The sequence below is a fragment of the Fistularia commersonii genome, chromosome 35, assembly GCF_037954325.1.
Source record: "Fistularia commersonii isolate RoL2024-O1a breed Wild chromosome 35, RoL_Fcom_v1.0, whole genome shotgun sequence".
Taxonomy (NCBI): Eukaryota; Metazoa; Chordata; class Actinopteri; order Syngnathiformes; family Fistulariidae; genus Fistularia; species Fistularia commersonii.
Genome location: NC_141318.1, coordinates 1,293,443 through 1,315,145, shown reverse-complemented (window position 1 = coordinate 1,315,145; position 21,703 = coordinate 1,293,443). Strand labels below are relative to the sequence as shown.

Here is a 21,703-nt window from a genome sequence, read left to right as displayed (position 1 = left end):
ATTAGCGGCTAACTTAAAAGAAATCGATAAATCAATGAAAAATACTCTTTAAGCCACATTCATGTGATAAATTTGATTATTTCCCAAATTAATATCACTCCATCTGAAAAAAAATAAATAAATAAAAAAAAATAATGCGAATAAATAATACTTTAACTTCCTTTTTTTCCTTCTTTCAACCAAACAATAATAAAAATAGAATCCTTTTTTTTTTTTTTTTTACCCTCTCATTTTCATTTTAATACATTTTCCCTGGTTTAAATGGTTTAAACCCCCTCCTTCACTACCGTCACCGACACGTTACCGCGGTTGCAGGCAGTGTCGTCAGTCGCGGCTGTGCACGTGTGTGTGTGTGTGTGTGTGTGTGTGTGTGTTGTACCTGTGACCAGTTGTGTGAGCAGCTGGTTGTTGCTGTTGACGATGTTGACGGACACATTTCTGGACGACTGCAGGAAGAGCGGGCGGCCCTGAGGACGGACGGACGGACGGCGTCAGATCTTACACCTTTTAGATTCATTCATTCATTCATTCATAAAGATTGTCAATCACAGTATGTCTTGCATTGTTTCAGAAATTAAAAAAAAATGTGAATGCTCAGACTCTGAAAAATTCCTTTCCGGTCAAATTCATTCATTCATTCATTCATTCATTCATTCATAAAAATGATCAATCCCATTATTTCTTCCGTTGTTTTAGAAGTAAAAATTTTTTTTAAAGAGAATCTTCAGACCCTGAAAAGTTCCCATCTGGTCAAGTTCATTCATAAAAATGATCAATCATATTATTACACGAAAGAACATTCATTCATTCATTCATAAAAATGATCAATCGTATCATTACATGAAAGAACATTCATTTGTTCTTTCTTTCATTCATTCATTCATTCATTCATGAAAATTGTCAATCACATTATTTCTTCCATTGTTTCAGAATTTAAAAAAAACGTCAGAATGTTCAGACCCTGAAAAGTTCCTTTCCGGTCAAATTCATTCATTCATTCATTCATAAAAATGATCAATCATATTACTACATGAAAGAACATTCATTTGTTCTTTCATACATTCATTTATTCACTCATTTATAAAGATTATCAATCACATTTGTTCCTACGTTGTCATTGGTTAAGAAAAAAAAAGTGAGCATTTCAAATCTTGAAATTTTTGGAAATAGAAAAGTTCCTTTCTGGTTGAATTCATTCATTCATAAAAAAGATCAAGCGCATAATTTCTTCCATTGTTTCAGAAGTTTAAAAAAGAAGAAAGGGGAATTTTCAGACCCTGGAAAGTAAAAAAGTCCCTTTGTGATTTTATAGATTCATTCATTCACTCATTTATAAAATTATCAATCACATTCTTTCCTCCGTTGTCATTGGTTAAGAAATAAAAAGAAAGTTAGAATTTCAGACCCGGCAATTCTTGGAAATAGAAAATGTCATTTCTGGTCGGATTCATTCATTCATTCATAAAAATGATAAATCGCATTATTTCTTCCATTGTTTCAGAAGTAAAAATAAATAAAAGTGAGAATTTTCAGACCAATAAAGTTCTGATAAACTTCATAAATTCATTCCTGAAAATGATTAATCAGATTCTTTCCTTAGTTGTTGGTTAAGAAATAAAAAAAAAAAAAAAAAAATTCTGATCCAGCGGATCTTGAAAGTAAAAAAGTCCCTTTGTGTTAAAATTTATGAATTCATTTATTTATTCATGAAATTTATCAATCACATTCTTTCCTCCGGTTTCATTTGTTAAGACATTTTAAAAAAGTTTTCTTTTTTTGGAGAATTCTCGTGTCTGGCGCTTCTTGGAGGTCAAATTCATTCATAAAAATATTTGATTTCATTTTGTTAAGAAATGAAGCGAAAATAACATTTTTGGAGAAAGTTATTTTCTGGTCAAATTCTTTTTTTTTATTTAAGAAAGTTAGTATTTTCATATTTTAGTGATTTTGTTTGGCAGGAGGGGCAAATTCTCAGAAAATTTAATTTTCAATTTCATTTTAAATGATTGTGTTTTAGTGTTTTTTTTTTAATTTTATTATTTTTAAATAAAACTGAAATAAATGATTTAAAAAAATTTAATTAAAAAAAATTTAAATTTAAAAATTTAATTAAAAAAAAAAAAAATCGAAATTGTCGAGCCCATTAGACAATAACGTACCGCAACAATGACACACACACACACACACACACACACACACACACACACACACACACACACATCTTCACGCCTCAGTCAACTACTTAATTAGAGATAACGTCCTCGGCATTGTGCCGTGGAGGGGATACACTGCGCCTGTGTGTGTGTGTGTGTGTGTGTGTGTGTGTGTGTGTTGCTGATAACATTACGGCTCTATAAACCTACAGAGGTTCCCTCGGTAAGCAGAGCGAGCCGGTGAAGCAGATGGAGGTCAGAAGGTTTGCTGTGGAACCTCCAGGTTCTCCTGCCTGGTTCTTCACCTTCCAACCAAAAAGGGAAGAAGGTTCCAGGTTCTACTTGAGGTCCAGCGGGTCGTTCATGTTCTCTTCACGTTCTTCTGTCTTGGTTATCTCCAGGTTCTCCAAGGTTCTCTCCTTCCTGGGCGTTCTCCAGGTTCCACCGCCTGGGTTCTCCATATGTTCTCCTAGGTTCTCTCCAGGTTCTTCTCTCTAGGTTCTTCCTCTTGGATGGTTAGAATCCTGGTCCATCAGTAGCTTCCAGGAGATCCATGTTCTCCTGCCTGGGTTCTCCAGGTTCTCCGTCGTTCTCTTACAGGCCAAAAACAGTCGCTGGAACTCCAACCAAACATGAAGAACGTTCCAGGTTCTCATCCCTGGTCCAGTCGGTGGGACGCTTTGATTGACAGCTGGACCTTTGATTGACAGCTGAATCTTTGATTGGCAGCTGAACTTTTGATTGACAGCTGAACCTTTGATTTGACCTTATGATTGACAGTTTATCCTGTGATTGACAGCTGATACTTTGATTGACAGCTGAACTTTTGATTGACAGCTTATCCTGTGATTGACAGCTGAACTTTTGATTGACAGCCGACCCGTCCAGGTTAAGCGACACTGTAACGCTGGATTTCTTGCTTTTGAAGATTGTTTCATAAAATCCAAAAAACTCATAAAAAAAATGTCAAAAGATTTACAGAAAAAAATAAACCTTAAAGAACTGAAAAAAAAAATGAAATTGAGTCATTTTTCTTTGAACAAATTCTGCGACCCGGTCAATAAAGAACTGGACTCGAAGACTGGGGCTGTGAAATAAAATAAAATAAAACAAAGAAAATAAAAGATAAAATGAATGAATGAATGAATGAATTCTGATAGGTCTGTTTTCAAGAAAATAAAAAAAAAAAAAATTTTCAGCTTCAAATCTTCCACAAAATTTAGAAAAATACAACAAAATAAAATAAAATACAAAAACATAAAATAAAATAAATAAATAAAATAAGTAAAAGATAAAATGAATTAATGAATGAATAAAATTCAGATACGTCCCTTATAAAGAAAATAAAAAAAAATCTTTTGCAGCTTCAAATCTTCCACAAAATTTAATAAAATACACCAAAATAAAATAAAATACAAAAACATAAAATAAAATAAATAAAATAAATAAAAGATAAAATGAATGAATGAATGAATTCAGATAAGTCCCTTTTAAAGAAAATAAAAAAAATCTTTTGCAGCTTCAAATCTTCCACAAAATTTAATAAAATACAACAAAATAAAATAAAATACAAAAACATAAAATAAAATAAATAAAATAGAAAAAAAGATAAAAAATAAAATAAAATAAAATGAAATAAAATAAAATAAAATAAAATAAAATAAAATAAAATAAAATAAAATAAAATAAAATAAAATAGCACCAGGATCACATCTGGTAAGATAAGGATTATATTACTATAAAATAGAGGGAAAAAAAGCAATTGGTGTGAAACAGTGTGTCAACACCATGTCTTATTTTAAGGGACCTGCTCAAATGGGCACAGCTGGAAGGAGAGGAACCCATGAGGAACCCTTGAGGAACCCGTGAGGAACCCGTGAGGAACGTCACTTACCGGCTTGGACTGGATTTCTTTGGCATAGAGGGGTTGGAGGAACTCGGAGTCGCCCTCCAGTTTCAGGCCCTTCTCCGTTATTCTGAGGTTGCCCATTCCGTCCTGCAGGGGGCGACAAAGACAAACCCGAGTTAGAGGGCAAAGGTCGTCGCCGGGACGACGGAGGCGAGATGGAGGAAGCCCGGCGGGAGACGTTTACGAAAGCTAACTGGCTAGCTAGCTTGTTTTCTCTCCCAAACGCCCAAATAAAAACACAGCAGAGGACTTCCTGGAACATTCTCACAACAACCAATCAGAGAACAGATGGATGTTTTCTTTTCACCAAATAAATATATTAAAAAAATATATATATAACAATCATAATTTTTATTTTCATATAAATAGGCCAAAATAAAACATAAAACAAAAATAAAATAAAACAAATAAATGGAATAAAATAAAATAAATATTCAAAAAAGGAAAAAAAAAAATCAATAAAATTTAACAAAATTAAATGAAAAAAACGAAATAAAATAATGGATATTTTGACATTTTAAAATTAAAAACGAACCAATATTTCATGTGGAATTCACCAAAAAGCGCAACGGTTGCCACGGCGCCGGCGATAAGATGAGAATCTGCTGTTTTGATTCAGGACCACCGACCTGCACCTGCATCTCCTTCATAAATACACATTTATCATAAATATACATCTATGATGTTTCCTTGAATATCTTCTCAGATCCCTCCATCTCAGACGGACCGGCGGAGGTAAAGACCCGTGAAGGAGGGAGCGTTCGCGCATTTTATTTCTATACTTTCTTTTCCGACAAGGAAACGCAGAGGACGAAGGGGAGGAGGCTGATGATAAAAATTATAATAAAAATTATAATAATATTAGAATAAATAATAAGATAATGAAATAAAGTAGAAAAAAAAGATGGTTAAAAATAAAATTAAATTAAATTACAGAAATTAAAATAAAATAAAAGACGTTAAAATGAATTAAAGTAAATTTAAAAAAACATAGATAAAATAGAAAATAAAACTAAATCAAACAGTGACTCTGGGTACCAAAATCAAAAAAATACAAGGGATTTTTAACCAAAAAAGGGACAATATAAGGGTATATTTAAATTAAATTACATTGAATTAAAGGTGACTCTGGGTACCAAAATAAAAAAAAAATACAAGGGAAAATATAAACAAACATTTAATTATAAATATTAATATTAATATGAAGAAATAATTAAAAGAAAAATTATATTAATATTTAAATAGTCAGTTAAGTAGGAATGTGAGGTAGTATGTCAGTACTCATGTATATAAGGTATATAAGGTATATATAAGGTAATTATAAGGTGAAATTGAAAATACTGTCGCTTTTATTTCGATGTTTGTCACGTTTTGTTTTTAAACAGATTTTATCCACTTCCTGTTTTATTTTGAAAAACAATTCACTCCATCCCGTGTCATTTCCTGTCACGTCATCTCACGTAACTTCCTGTTTCAATCCCAGGATTACGAGGGGGATTTGAACTCACCGGACGCCGAAACGATTAAAAAAAAAAAAAAAAACGGTTCATGGAGATTATTTATCTGGATTATTTACATGGATTATTTATCTAGATTAGCCGTAGAGTCAATCTCAGGACGGCGTCTCCGGGACGAGGCGCGCTAACGAGCTACGGCTGAAATAATCATGAGGCGTCTCCTTGGCGTGCAGAACAAAGTGCACTTCCTCTCCTTCCACTTCCCGACATCTGGAACGCCGTCTGGCGGGAGCGGCGGCTCCTCCCGCCTCCAAAGTCGGTCAGAACGCGACCCTCCGGTTCTTTTCTGGCTGTTTTCGGTCGACGCGCTTTCGGCTAACGGCGAAAAACTGGGGTAATTAGCATGTAGCATTTAGCGGCTGATGCCAAGACGAACCGACAAATGGATGAGTGAACGATGGGAAAAGGACAGAGAGAATGAATCGAACGAACTAATGAATCGTCGCCCAACTGAACGCAGGATGAGCGAATGATCGAAAAAAAGCGAGTGAACGAACAGACAAACAAACGGACGAATGAGCGAACCGATGAACGAATCAGCGAGCTGAAGAACAACAATCGAAGGAATGAACTGAAACGGATGAAATAAACGGACGAAGAGAAAAAGGAAAGCGTGACCCAATGAACGAATCAACAGGTTAAAGAATTAACAAATGGACGAATGAACAAACAAAGAAATGAACGAAAGAATAAACAGATGAGTATAAATGAATGAACAAAACAATGAACGACTCAGAGGATTAAAGCATAAACGAATGGACGAACAGGCAAACAAATGGACTAAAGAAAAAGGGAACTGAAACGAATGAGTGAACCGATGAACGAATCAGTGAGATTAAGAACGAACAGACAATTGAAGGAATGAACTGAAACGGATGAAATAAACGGAAAGACCAACGGATGAACAGAAAAAAGAATGCGTGACCAAATGACCGAATCAACAGGTTAAAGAATTAATAAAGGGACGAATGGACGAACAAAGAATTGAACGAAAGAATAAACAGATGAGGATAAACGAATCAACAAAATAATCAACGAATCAGCGGGTTAAAGCATAAACGAATGGACGAACGGGCAAACAAACGAACAAATGAATGAACGGAAGGAAGGAAAATGGACGAATAGACAAAAAAAGCATGACTGACTGAAAAAACGATGAACGAATGAATGAACGAATCAACAAGCTAACGAATTGACAAATGGACAAATGAACGAACGGCCAAATAAACGAAGGGAGGAAGAAAGAAATGAACAAATGAAAATAAATGAGTGAACTAACAGTGTACGAATCAGCAGGCGAAAGAATAAATGAATCGACGAACAGACGAAGGAATGAACAAATAAACGACGGGACAATCGAAAGAATGAACGAATGAATGAACGGACAAGCGAACAGGTGTGGATCTTCAATATGAAATCCATGTTATATAAACATACAACCATTCAACCGTTCATTTGTTTACATCATGTAAACATAAAATCATACATACATTCATTTTTTAATAATTTAAACATGCAACCATTCATTCATCCATTCACTCATTTTTCCATGTCATATAAACAACCATCCATCCATTCATTTGTTTACATTATATTAACATACAGCCATTCATTTGTTTATTTAATCATATAAACATACAACCATTCATTCATTCATTCATTTATTTACATCATAGAAGATGCAACCATTCATTCATTCATTTTTTTTAAACTTAAACACATAAAACCATTCATTCATTCATTTGTCGACATTATATTAACATAAAACCTTTCATTCTCTTGTTTACATTATATAAACATACAACCATTCATTTATTCATTTAGTGACATCATATTACATACAACCATTCATTTGTTTATTTACATCACATAAACATACAAGTATTCATTATTTCATTCATTCATTTATTCATTCTTTTGTTTATATCATATAAACATGCAACCATTCATTCTTTTACATCATATAAACATACATCCTTTTCTTATTAAATTCATTTATTCATTCATTTTTAAAAAATATAAACATGCAACCATTCATTCCTTCCATAGACCTTCAAACATTCACCCTCTCATTCACTCCATCCATCCCTGCAGTTGGAAGACATTTGGAAATATGACAACACACACACACACACACACACACACACACACACACACACACACACACACACTCTTCACCTTAATCCCCCCCTCCTCGTCTGGCTCTCCTTCCACAGCAGTCGCTCTGCAACAAGGACTAAATTGATCTTCGCTCACGCCGGGGTTTCTGGCTCCGCTCTCTTCGTTTCATCGTTATTGAGAATTTATTGTACCACACGTGTGTGTGTGTGTGTGTGTGTGTGTGTGTGTGTGTGTGTGTGTGTGTGTGTGCTTTCCTGCTTTTTTTTTTTTCCCCTGAAGTGTGTGAGAAGGGAATACATGCCTGTGTTTGGAAATAACACTTGTGGCATTGGTGGCCATGCATCCCTCACACACACACACACACACACACACACACACACACACACACACACACACACACACACACACACACAGACTTATCCATTCCCGCAGAGCGTGTTACAACAACAACGGAGGGGAGTCGACCACCAGCAAGGGGACGACGCTGCGAACAGCAACAACTAATATCAAGAACTGATGCAAGACACACACACACACACACACACACACACACACACACACATCGCCTCCAACCCCTTGTGCCGATGCCGAGATCACCTGGCCGATATGGAAATTATCAAGTGTCTCAAGCGATGAGCGTTTTTTTGCAAAATATATAGAAATGTGAAAAAATGGAATTAAAAAAACAAAGGCTGAGCTGGAGGAGGAACATGCTAGCAGCTATGCTAACATCTGGTGCTCCAGCTGGGTTTGTTTTAACCAGAGGACGATATTCTCTGGTGGCCTCTGGTAGGATGAACCCAAGTTTTAGCTTTGGCTTGGACCCGCTCAGAGCCTCACCAGAGCGGGTGCTAAAGAAGTAGAGGTACAAGGTACTGAAGAAGTGGAGGTACCTGGGGCGGAAGAATTGGAAGTACCAGGTGTTGAAGAAGTGAAGGCACAAGGTATTGAAGAAGTGGAGGTACCGGATGTTAAAAAAGTGGAGGTTCCAGGTGTTGAGGAAGTAGAGGTACTAGGTACTGAAGAAGTGGAGGTACCAGGTGATCAAGAAGTGAAGGCACAAGGTATTGAAGAAGTGGAGGTACCAGGTGATCAAGAAGTGGAGGTACCGGATGTTAAGGAGTGAAGGTACAAGGTACCGAAGAAGTGGAGGTACCAGGTGATCAAGAAGTGGAGGTACCAGGTGATCAAGAAGTGGAGGTACCGGATGTTAAGGAGTGAAGGTACAAGGTGCTGACGAAGTGGAGGTACTAGGTGTTGAAGAAGTGGAGTCACCAGAGGCTGGAGAATTGGAGGTATCAGGTTTTAAAGAAGTAGAGGTACAAGGTACTGGAGAAGTGGAGGTACCAGGTGTTAAAGAAGTGGAGGTACCAGGGGCGGCAGAATTGGAAGTACCAAGTGTTGAAGAAGTGGGGTGACCAGGGGCAAGAGAATTGGAGGTATCAGGTTTTAAAGAAGTAGAGATACCAGGCACTGAAGAAGTGGAGGTACCAGGTGTTAAAGAAGTGGAGGTACCAGGTGTTGAAGAAGTAGAGGTACAAGGGGCTGAGGAAGTGGAGGTACCAGGTGTTAAAAAAGTGAAGGCAGAAGGTACTGAAGATGAGGAGGTACTGGATCTTAAAGAAGTGGAGGTACAAGGTGTTAAAGAAGCTGAGTCACCAGGGACTGGAGAATTGGAGGTATCAGGTTTTAAAGAAGTGGAGGTACCAGGTGTTGGAGAAGTGAAGGTACAAGGTACTGAAGAAGTGGAGGTACAGGATGTTAAAGATGTGGAGGTACAAGGTACTCAAGATGTAGAGGTACCAGGTGTTGAAGAAGTGGAGGCACAAGGTACTGAAGAAGTGGAGGTACCGGATGTTAAAGCAGAGGCGGCACCAGGGGCTGAAGAAGTGGAGGTATAAGGTACCGAAGAAGTAGAAGTACAAGGTACCGAAGAAGTGGAGGTAAAAGGAACTGAAGAAGTTGAGGTAAAAGGTACTGAAGAAGAGGAGGTAAAAGGTACTGAAGAAGAGGAGGTAAAAGGTACTGAAGAAGAGGAGGTAAAAGGTACTGAAGAAGTGGAGGTAAAAGGTACTGAAGAAGAGGAGGTAAAAGGTACTGAAGAAGAGGTGCCGGGTGTTGACAAAGTGTGTGTATGACTCCTGTCAATCACTGTCGGTCCCAAAAGGATCCCAGCCTTTCATCTTAATGGCTTCAAAACACGCCGCTAATCCGTCAGATGTTCTTCCCCTCCTGCTCTAAAGACCTCCACCCCTCGGGTGTCGGTGGTGTTATCATTTAGCAGGTTCCTCCAGGGAACCTTCATGTCATCTTTGAACGCAACGGTGCTGAAAAGCCTCCGGGGGCCAAAAGCGCCGCGTCGGTCCGACGTCACTTCAAAGATAGCTGATGCAAACCTCTCCTGGAGGAGAAGAAGGAGGAGGAGGACCTGCTGGAGCTGAGAAGCTGAGATATAGTTTTTGGGTGGACGTCTTGGACTTCTTCAGATCTTCTCAAACTATAATGGGGGCATTGAGTGGAGCTGAAAACTATAAGGGGCAGAAACCTGTCAATCACAGGATCAGCTGTCAATCACAGGGTCAGCTGTCAATCACAGGATCAGCTGTCAATCACAGGGTCAGCTGTCAATCACAGGATCAGCTGTCAATCACAGGGTCAGCTGTCAATCACAGGATCAGCTGTCAATCAAATGGACAGCTATCGACAAGGTTAGCTGTCAATTGATAAGACAACTGTCAATCACAGGGGTCAGCTGTCAATCACAGGGTCAGCTGTCAATCACAGGATCAGCTGTCAATCACAGGATCAGCTGTCAATCACAGGGGTCAGCTGTCAATCACAGGATCAGCTGTCAATCAAAGAGACAGCTATTGAACAAAGGGACAGCTGTCAATCATCTCAGAAGGTGTTGTAGCACAACATGCTAGGTATGTGATAAGCATGTAATATACATGCTTATTGCATCATCAATCATTGAAAAAAGAGCGTGAGCCCTCAGACGTTGCTCAAGGGCGCTCCGTCAGCGCTAATTATGAAAAAAAAAAAAAGCAAAACAAAAACCGGAGCGCTTGATGTTTCGGGGTCCAATTAGTGTCGACGCCGTTTCATCTCCAGCGTTAGCCACCTGACGCCTCATTAGCCGAGCGCTAGCAATCGGATGTCTGCTTTGTAAGCGGGTAAATAAAAAACAAACAAACATCGGAGTCACTTCGTAAACAAAAGTATGACGGGGAGAAGGGGGAGGGGGTTCCGGCCTTCGGTCCCTGAAGTTGAATCCATCCGCCACATAAAATAGTCCCTCGGAAAAGAATAGAAAACATCCAAGACGCCATAGCTAGCCGACTGGGCGAGCGCGGCGGTCAGAATGGAGGTCATCGCCGCCCCGAGGACGCGCTTCCTGTCTACTGTCGGCATGGCATTAGCATAAATTAGCATGAATTAGCATGAATTAGCCGCATCCCCGGTCACTTCCTGGATCGTGCTCTCTGTTTCAGAGTTTTCACCCGCGGTGCAAAAACGATTCTTCTTCTGTTCTGCTAAATAGGCTTCGTAGCTTAGCAGCTATTAGCCGCACGCTAATTTCCGAGGTAGATGCTCGAAAAAGATGAGATTTAAAGTCGACAGTGAGAATTAAACTTGGGATTGAATGTGAAATACAGCGAAGAAGCAAAGACAGAACGTTTTTAAGCTAACGGCTAAGTTGGTTGAAGTATAGCTGGTAGCATTTGGTGCTACATAGCATTTCTGCTAGGAAATGAAACGGTTGAACGTTAGAGTAAATGAACTGAACTGTGCTGAAATGAGATAAAGTTAACTAAAATAAATAAAATGACCTGAGCTAAACTGAATTAAACTGAGCTGAACTGAAATGAAATGATCTAAAACTGAACTGAACTGAAAAAAACGAACTGAGCTGAAATGAACTGAACCTAACTGAAATTAGATAAAGTAAACTGAACTAAAATAAATAAAATGAAGTGACCTGAGCTGAAATTTAAGTGAGCTGAAGCGAACTGAACTGTGAAAAAAAGGATTGAACTTACCTAAACTGAACTGAGCTGAACCGAAATTAGATCAACTGAAGTGAAATCTACTGCAATAAATAAACTGAATTGAAATGACCTGAGCTGAACTGAAATTAAATGATCTAAAACTGAACTGAGGTGACATTTCATTCATGAAATGAAACTGAAATGAGCTGAAATGAACTGAATTTAATGGAAATGAACGTAACTGAACTGAACTGAATTATATGGAATTGAAATCAGCTGAACTGAACTGGACTGAACTGAAATGAACCTGATATATCTAAACTGAACTGAATTGAATGGAAATGAACATAGTTGAACTGAACTGAACTGGACTGAACTGAAATTAACTAAACTAAACTGAACTGAACTGAATGGAAAAGAACTTAATTGAACTGAACTGAATTGAATGGAAAGGAAATGAACTTAGTTGAACTGAACTGATCTGAACTGAACTGAGATGAACTATACTAAACTGAACTGAACTGAACTGAATTGAATGGAAAAGAACTTAGTTGAACTGAACTGAACTGAAATGAACTAAACTGAACTTAATTGAAAAGAAATGAACTTAGCTGAACTGAACTGAACTGAACTGAACTAAACTAAACTGAATTGAATGGAAAAGAAATGAACTTAGTTGAACTGAACTGATCTGAACTGAACTGAAATGAACTGAACTGAATTAAACTGAACTGAATTGAATGTAAAAGAACTTAGTTGAACTGAACTGAAATGAAATGAACTAAACTGAACTTAACTGAATAGAAATGAACTTAGCTGAACTGAACTGAACTGAACTGAATAGAAAAGAACTGAACTGAATGCAAATAAACTCAGCTGAATTGTACTGACCAGAACTGAACAGTTGAATGGAAATAAACTTAGCCCAACTGAACTGAACTGAGCCAAACAGATCCCAGCTGAACTGAACTGGACCTTCGACACCTCAATCCCCGAAAGTGCTGATGTTCCACGACGAAGAACCTCAAGGACGAGTCAATCTCCGAGTCCAAAGTCCAGTGAACCCGAGTGGAGTTTGAACCCGGCGGTTCCACAACCTGGACGCCTTCCGACCGAAGTAAATCTTCTGATTTAAGTACAATGCGGAGGTACTTTTCGTCCGGCGGCGCTTTGTACTTTAACTCGCCGGCGTATTTCAGGGGAAATGCTGTAGTTTATTTATTTGGCAGCTTTATTTACAGCCCCCGTTTATTTCCCTGAAAAGAAAACACCCGTTGGATTAAAATGTACTTTACAAGAAGCAGGAAATAAATATAATATAATATAATATCATATAATATAATGCAATTAATCCAGCCTGTTTATATAATAAATACTGAGTACAAATATACAATGAATATATCACACTGGATGACATGAACTTTTACTTCTGCTGATATATTTATATATTTGGTACTTTTATCATCCCCACATGAGTACTTTTATGGAGTACTCGAGTACCTGGAGCTTTTTAATCCCACGGGATTACAGGGGCGATGTTGATGTTTATATATATATACAATATTTACCATATATACATTTCAGAATCAGAATTAGAATTTTGATATTATTAAATATTATATTAATATCTATATTACATTACATTACATTATTACATTACATTACATTTGGCATTATTGCTATATAAAAAACAGCAATAATAGAAATGATAATAATGTGAATAGTGATAATAATGATAATAATATTAATGATAAATAATACAAATCCCTTTATATACAATTTCTTTTAAATATAAAGATTGCTGAAAATTTAATTCTTGAAATAAAAAAAAATAAAAAAATCATGGTACAAATATGAGACCGAAAAAAAAATTAATTAAATTTGGCGTTGTTCCTATCTCTTCTACGGCATGATTTTAATAACTTTGTGCTCATTTTGTTTATTTTTCTTTTTTAATAATAATCACAGGTCCCAAAAAAAAAATTGATGATCCCAGAAAGAAGATGCTTTCTATGGAAATGAAGCACACAATTAATGAATCTAGACTTTGATTAATTAATTGGATTACTTAACCCAGACTTGGATTAATTAATTTGATTAATTAATCCAGATCTTGATTAGGACGCCGTTTTAATCCAACCACTTTCATCCATTAAAATCCTTCTTGACGGAAAAAGCTAAGGAAATATTGCTGGAGTTACGAGGTGGATGTTGAGCCGTCGGACCATCACACACACACACACACACACACACACACACACACACACACTGAACGCAGATCTGAATCCGACAATGAGAATCAGATTTTTTTTTTTTTTTCCGATCGGGACGAGCGGCCACATCAATTTCTGCGTACGACACCCGGCGGTGCCATTTGTCTGCCGCCTCCTGATTGGCTGGCACCGGAAAGCAAGAAAAGGAAAGAATAAAAAAGAAAAAAAAAAAAAAAAACGTTGATGAGCTGCGGAGAAGAAATCAATCAGAGGACGGAGAAGAAGAACTTCTAAGAAGAACAGTAAAACTTTATTAAACAGCCAGAGCTTCACTTTTTTCTTTTTTTTTTTTTTTTTTTTTTGGTCAAAATGGGAACTAAAGTGGCTGAAATTTACGAGAGGGATGAAATAAATAAGATAAATTTAAAAAGATAAAATGAAGTTGTAATAGCGGCTCAATCACACTGTGATAATGATAATAATAATACTGAATCGATTAAAGAGCCGAATCACCGCGTACACAGGAAGTTCTACAAAAAAAAGAAAAAAATCTTGATTTAAATCTCGATGAAAAACGATTAAAAAAAAAAAAAAAATCTAAAAATTTTTACTAAAAAAATAAAAAAAAACAGGAAATAATTGGAAAATTTTTACCATTAGGGTAAGAGGCGGAGCTTAATCTGGGCTGGTCACCTGTCAATCACACAATCAGCTGTCAATCAAAGGGCTCTACTGTCAATCACAACGTTAGCTGTCAATCAAAGGGCTCGGCTGTCAATCATAGTAACCAGCTGTCAATCATATACTGTCAGCTGTCAATCAAAGGGCTCAGCTGTCCATCAAAGAGCCCAGCTGTCAATCACACTGTCAGTTGTCAACCACACTAATAGCTGTTGATCAAAACACTCAGCTGTCAATCATACTATCAGCTGTCAATCAAACTGTCAGCTGTCAATCAAAGGAGCAGGGGAACATGTAGAGGAACCCCGAAGGTACATCAGGACACACAGTGGATGAGCTGACCTCCCCCCCGCCCTCGCCAGAAAAAGCAAAATATAAAATCAATTCGATAAACACATAATATAAAAATAATATATACCTACATAAATACAAATTAAAATAAGAGTTCTGTATTTCTAATTTCACGCAGACGTGGCCACCGTCCACACACTCCTGCAAGAAGCACCTCCACCTCTGCAAACTTTTAGGATTCTCATCCCCGAGCAGGATTATTGCAGCGCCGTCCGATGACGGGGTGAGTCAGAGGTGAACGGTTGTGTGTGCGTATGTGTGTGTGTGTGTGTGTGTGTGTGTGTGAATAAACCACTGGAGGACGCCTGAAGGCTGCGCGTCTCCGTACGACATGTGAATGAGTGAATGAATGACGGGACCAGGTGTGAATGAGAGGCTGAATGAGTGTGTGGCTCCAAATCACGCGTGAATGAGTGAATTTATGTTCAAATGAAGCATGAATGAGTGAATTTATGTCTTGTTAATGCAAGGATGCACTAATGCCTGGATGAAGCATGAATGAGTGAATTCATTACTAAATTACTTGTGAATGAGTTATTTTATGTCTAAATAACGCATAAATGAGTGATTTTACGAGTGTGAATAAGTGTATTCATGACTATATCATGCGGGAACGAGTGAATTTATGTCTAGTTGACGCGTGAATGAGTGAATTCATGACTAAATAGCATGTGAATGAGTTAATTTTTGTCTAGTTGATGTGTGAATGAGTGAATTTGTATCTAAATAATGCGTGAATGAGTGAACTTATATCTAAATAATGCCTGTGAAAGGGTGAACAACGGTACATGACACCCCAGAGTGCAGGAAAAGCATTTTAGATGATGAACAAATGAATGAATAAAAGAATGAGTGAATGAATGAATGAAACCGGGCCATCGGTCTTTTCTTCACGCATGTTCAGATTTGGGTTTCTTTCTCCTTTGTAGTGTTTTTTGAAGCACCAGCGCCGCCCTCCTCGCTGTCGGGGGGGGCCCGCTAGCCGTGGGGGGGGGCCTGCGAGGGGGCTAACGGGGCCATCAGGGGGCCGGCGGGGCCGTCTGGCGGCGCGGGACCGACTCCTCATCGATTTACGGCGGTTCAATCCTCGCTCCGGGGGCCGTTTGGCGGCCGGGGCTCTGATTTACACCCGGCGGCGGAGCCATCGGGACTCGCCGATACTCAGAGTACTCTGATTACCTCAAAGGGAGGAGATCATCATCGTCGCCTCGGCGACAGTAAAAAGTACACAAACTGCGGCTCTCTACCACTTTAGGAAACTTTGCCGATGGCGGGTCACCGTGGCAACCAGATGCGCCGGTCTGGAAAGGGCAGATAGGGTCACCTGTCAATCACAGGATCACCTGTCAATCACAGGATCACCTGTCAATCAAAGGATCACCTGTCAATCAAAGCATCACCTGTCAATCAAAGGATCACCTGTCAATCAAAGGATCACCTGTCAATCAAAGGATTGCCTGTCAATCACAAGATCAGGTGGTTCATTCTTCAGGGGATAAAAAGTCTGGTGACCATCATCATCATCATCATCATCATCATCATCATCATCATCATCATCATCATCATCATCTCTGCTACCTTCATCTTCTCTCTCCAGGTTGTTTCTCCACCAGTGAAACACCAGGAGACTTATTGACATCCTGGAAGAGGTGAAGGTGGAGGTGTGTGTGCAATCAAATAGCTAATCACTGCTTCTTCTGGTCACTGGTGGAGGTGTGTGTGTGTGTTCTTTGTATGCCTCCAGGTTATCAATATGGCCGACGTACCTCCGTCAGATGACAGAGGGAGCGAGAGAGAAAAAAAAGACAAAACAATCTCTGCAGAGCCGTGACGGCTCATATTGATGTGTTTTGAAAAAAGGCTGCGGCGTTTCCTTTCCATTCGGGCCGGAATGGAAAGACCAGGCGCATGACGCCGGCCCGTCCACGCCTGCAACATGCACGCTGCAGGCCCCGCCTCAAGCTCCGCCTCCAACATGCACACTGCTGGCCCCGCCTCCAACTTGCACACTGCTGGCCCCACCTCCAACCTGCACACTGCTGGCCCCGCCTCCAGCCCCGCCTTCAATATGTACACTGCTGGCCCCGCCTCCAGCTCCGCCTCCAATATGTACACTGCTGGCCCCGCCTCCAGCTCCGCCTCCAATATGTACACTGCCGGCCCCGCCTCCAACCCCACCTCCAACTTGCACACTGCTGGCCCCGCCTCCAACCTGCACGCTGCTGGCCCCGCCTCCAACCTGCACACTTCTGGCCCCGCCTCCAACCTGCACACTTCTGGCCCCGCCCCCAACATGCACACTCTGGCCCCACCTCCAACCCCACCTCCAACATGCACACTGCTCTGCTGGCCCCGCCTCCAACCTGCACGCTGCTGGCCCCGCCTCCAACTTGCATACTGCTGGCCCCGCCCCCAACCTGCACACTGCTGGCCCCGCCTCCAGCCCCGCCTCCAACCTGCACATTACTGGCCCCGCCTCCAAAGTGCACACTGCTGGCCCCGCCTCCAATCATCTTATTAGATAGATAGATAGATAGATAGATAGATAGATAGATTTTAGATAGATAAGCTCCGCCCCCTCCTCCAGGGACACATATGATTGGCTCTGGAGTTGAATGAATAAATAAAATCCAGGTCCCAAAAAAAATTGTTTGTTGTTTTCAATTCAAAGCTGGAGAAAAGACAGTTATTTTCTTTATAAAAATATATATATTTATAAAAATATATATATTCATTCGGACCATTGATCTTTTTTTTTCATTTTATTTATTCATCTTGTTTTTTCCTTCTTCGATTCCACGCCAGCTCGCAAAGTTTGAAATCGTTCAATTTTGCTAAACGCGGCGAAGGCGTCTTCTTATCTTCACACACACACACACACACACACACACACACACACACACACACACACACACACACACACACACACACATTTGAAGCCAACATGGCGCCGGCAGCCATCGCTGGCTTTAACCCTAATTTGAGCTGTATGATTTTTAACCCCACCCCGTTGCTACGCTCAAATTATGGGATGTCTTGGAGCGGCGGCAACCTCCGACTCCAGGGTTGGTGAAGCCGACGGCGAGAACTTAATGATGTCCACATTTTCCCGTGGCCTGAAGAGGAGGAGGGATGGTTCGGCCTCCTCGTCCTTCTTCTTCTTCTTCTTCTTCTTCTTCTTCTTTGTTTCTCTGAAAACAACCCATTTTTTTCTTCTTTGGTTTTCAGAACGGTGATGAAACACCTCTGTTCCCGTGGAGACCTCCGCTGAGATGTTTCCGCCCAGAGCTACAGGGTTGCGACTAATTTTTTCTTATTCATTCAGTCGTGACAGAGATGGAGGGTTGGACACAACTCAGGCAGTTACAGAGGCAGGAGGCGGGGCTTAGCCTGGATAGGTCAGCTGTCAATCATACGGTTACCTGTCAATCAAACAGTCACTTGTCAATCACAGTAACAGCTGTCAATCATATGGTCACCTGTCAATCAAACGGTCACCTGTCAAACATACGGTTACCTGTCAATCAAACAGTCACCTGTCAATCAAACAGTCACCTGTCAATCACAGTAACAGCTGTCAATCATATGGTCACCTGTCAATCAAACAGTCACCTGTCAATCACAGTAACAGCTGTCAATCATACGGTCACCTGTCAATCATATGGTCACCTGTCAATCGTAGAGTCACCTGTCAATCATACGGTCACCTGTCAATCATACGGTCACCTGTCAATCACAGAATCACCTGTCAATCATACAGCCACCTGTCAATCACAGGGTCCAGAAGGTTGTGGAAAGGGCAACCAGGAGAGCATGCTGTCAGCAGAACATTGATTCTCCAGACAGATGGAAGAGATCTAACTGATGACTTGGAGGACGGAGAACCTGCAGAACCCGTGCAGATGGAGAACCCAGGAGAAAGAACCCAAAGCAGAGAACATTAAGACTCCACGCAAGGAGAAGCAGGTCCACAGCGAGAACCTTCTCCTCCAGCGTGTCGCCCAGATGTTCCTGACGGCCGGCTTCTCCTTCTAGCAGGAGAAGCAGCAGAGCTCAGCTGAGGAGATCTTCTCCTGGGTTGGAGCTTCCAGGACATTCCATGGACAGAAAAAGTTCTCCTGATTGTTCTCACGTCTGAAAGGAGGAACTTCAGCAGTGGGAAATCTTCCAGAAGAGTCCTGTCTCTGAGCACACACACACACACACACACACACACACACACACACACACACACACACACACACACACACACACACACAGTGTCCACAGCATGTCAGCATGTATTATTCATGCTTGTCTCGGCTCGAGTACGTGCAGCGGAGATAAATAATTAATCTTTTCACACACACACACACACACACACACACACACACACACACACACACACACACACACACATGGACACACACACGGACAAACGTGCACGCACATGCATGCAAAAAGACACACGCACACTAAATATATGACTTCATCTGTGAGCATGTCTGTTACATAAGAATCCATGTCTGTGACCGTCAATCAAACGCTTTGTGATGGACACACACACACACACACACACACACACACATACTAACACACACACACACACACACAGGATAACACAAGGCTCTAGAACAACCTGTTAGCATGACCATGTTCCTTCCCGATACCAAAAGACATGTTCATTCATTCATTCATTCATTCATTCACATAAAATCCATTCATTCATCCATGTTTTCATTCATCGATCCATTTATGTCTTCATTCATTCATCCATTCATCTAATCATTCATCAATCTATTTATTCAACTAAAATCAATCCATCCATCTATACCTTCATTCATTAATTCATTCATCCATCCATATACATATTCATTCATTCATTCATTCATCTATTCATTCACATAAAATCCATTCATCCATCCATCTAATCAATCATCAATCTATTCATTAAACTAAAATCAATTTATTTATCCATTTATGTATTCATACATTCATTCATTCATCCATTTGTGCTTTCATTCATCCATCCACCTATGTCTTTATTCATTCATTCATTCATCTTTTCATTTATCCATCTATTCATTCACATAAAATCCATTCATTCATCCATCTATGTATCCATTCATTCATTCATTTGTTCATGCATTCATTCATTCATCTAATCATTCATCAATCTATTTATTCAACTAAAATCCATTTATTCACACATCTATGTATTTGTTCATTCATTCATTCATCTATTCATTCACAAAAAATCCATCCATACCTTCATTCGTTCACTCTTCATCCATTTATGCCTTCATTTATTTCTCCATCCATTCATTCACATAGAAACTATTCATCCATTTATTCCATTAGTTAATCAATTCCTTACTCTAATGTCGAGCAGATGAGAACATAATGAAATACATCGACATTAAATAAAATAAATGACTCAAAAATATGTGCTATTTCAGGTGTTGTTTTTGATAAAGTCCTCAAAATTGTACGCTTTCAACAGCTCATTCACTTCTTAATTTTTTTTTATATTTTACTCCATTTAAAAACTCTATTTCCTTTCTATTCCCACGTTTCCTCCTCCGCAAAAAAAAAACCAAAAATAAATTCTCCAGACGTCCCAAATAAAGAAAACATCCGTCCTCCTGCATCCCAGATCTTTCCACCTATTCAATCACGGAGCGGCCATTTTGAAACGTCACGGCAACGGCGGCGGCGGCGGCGGCGGCCTGCACGCCATCCGACGCGCCGCCTCGCCGCTTTATGTAGATCTCATATTAAAGCTCCCGCTGAGGCCTCATGTTTTATTCAGTGTGTGTGTGTGTGTGTGTGTGTGTGTGTGTGTGTGAGTCACGGCGGATTACCATGCAGGGCGACGGCGAGCAGTGGAGGAAATAGTAAACACCGACGAGAGAAGAAAAACCGCCTGGCGTTTGTTTTGATTCTGCCGGCGGTGAGAATATGACGAAGTGTGAGAGTAACACCGCCTGTTTTCTTAAACATATATATAATATATATTTATACGATATATCCTTGCTTGGAAGCGGAGGAGATGTGGGCGCAGAGGAGCTGAGATAAATGTTTGGCCTGTCAGGGTTTTTTTTTTTTTTGCAAATCTAAAAGAGGATGTATTTATTGACAAAAAGGTGGAGCAAAAGTGATGTGAAAGATGTGCTTTTTTTTTTTTTGCCCCCTTTTCCCCTGGAGTGAGTTTTTAGGCACTGGAGTGCAGGAAGGGGTGAAGGTAACTGAGATGTGGAGTTCCAAAGGGATCCATCAGCAGGACCTTCAAGATATAACCCATTCGGTCGCTTGCTTTCTGAAGTAGCCCTTTGGTGAAGCTGACCACGGCACCTGGACTTTGACAAGTCCATGCAGGGTAGACTAGTGCCCGACGTACATTTAAGCTAATGATTGTCCAATGAAAAACAGCTAAAATGTGGAGTTCCACCAGGATACGTCAGCAGGAACTTCAAGAAGTTACCGATTCGTTTGCTTGCTCTCTGAAGTAGCCCTTTGGTAAAGCTCACCACGGCACCTGGACTTTGACAAGTCCATGCAGGGTAGACTAGTGCCCAACATACAGTAGGGTGAATGACCGTCCAATGAAATCAGCTAAAATGTGGAGTTCAGCAGGAATCCATTATCAGGACCTTCAAGAAGTAAACTATTCGGTCACTCGTTCCATAAAGCAGCCCTTTGGTAAAGCTCACCATGACACCTGGACTTTGATAAGTCCATGCAAGGTAGACTAGTGCCCGACGTACATTAAGGCTAATGATTGTCC

The 21,703-nt window shown here is 39.8% G+C and overlaps 1 protein-coding gene across 2 annotated transcripts in view; it reads right to left on the bottom strand.

Annotated features, from left to right (window-relative positions):
* The window catches only part of sgcd (sarcoglycan, delta (dystrophin-associated glycoprotein)), a 202,219-nt gene that overhangs the window by 39,754 nt on the left and 140,762 nt on the right, over positions 1-21,703 (bottom strand). For both annotated transcript variants that reach the window (XM_086142134.1, XM_086142133.1), the window contains 2 exons: positions 4,048-4,149; positions 380-467 (listed from right to left, as the gene is read on the bottom strand). In XM_086142134.1, coding sequence (XP_085998260.1) covers positions 380-467; positions 4,048-4,149 — 190 coding nt within the window. The remainder of the gene's footprint in view (positions 1-379; positions 468-4,047; positions 4,150-21,703) is intronic.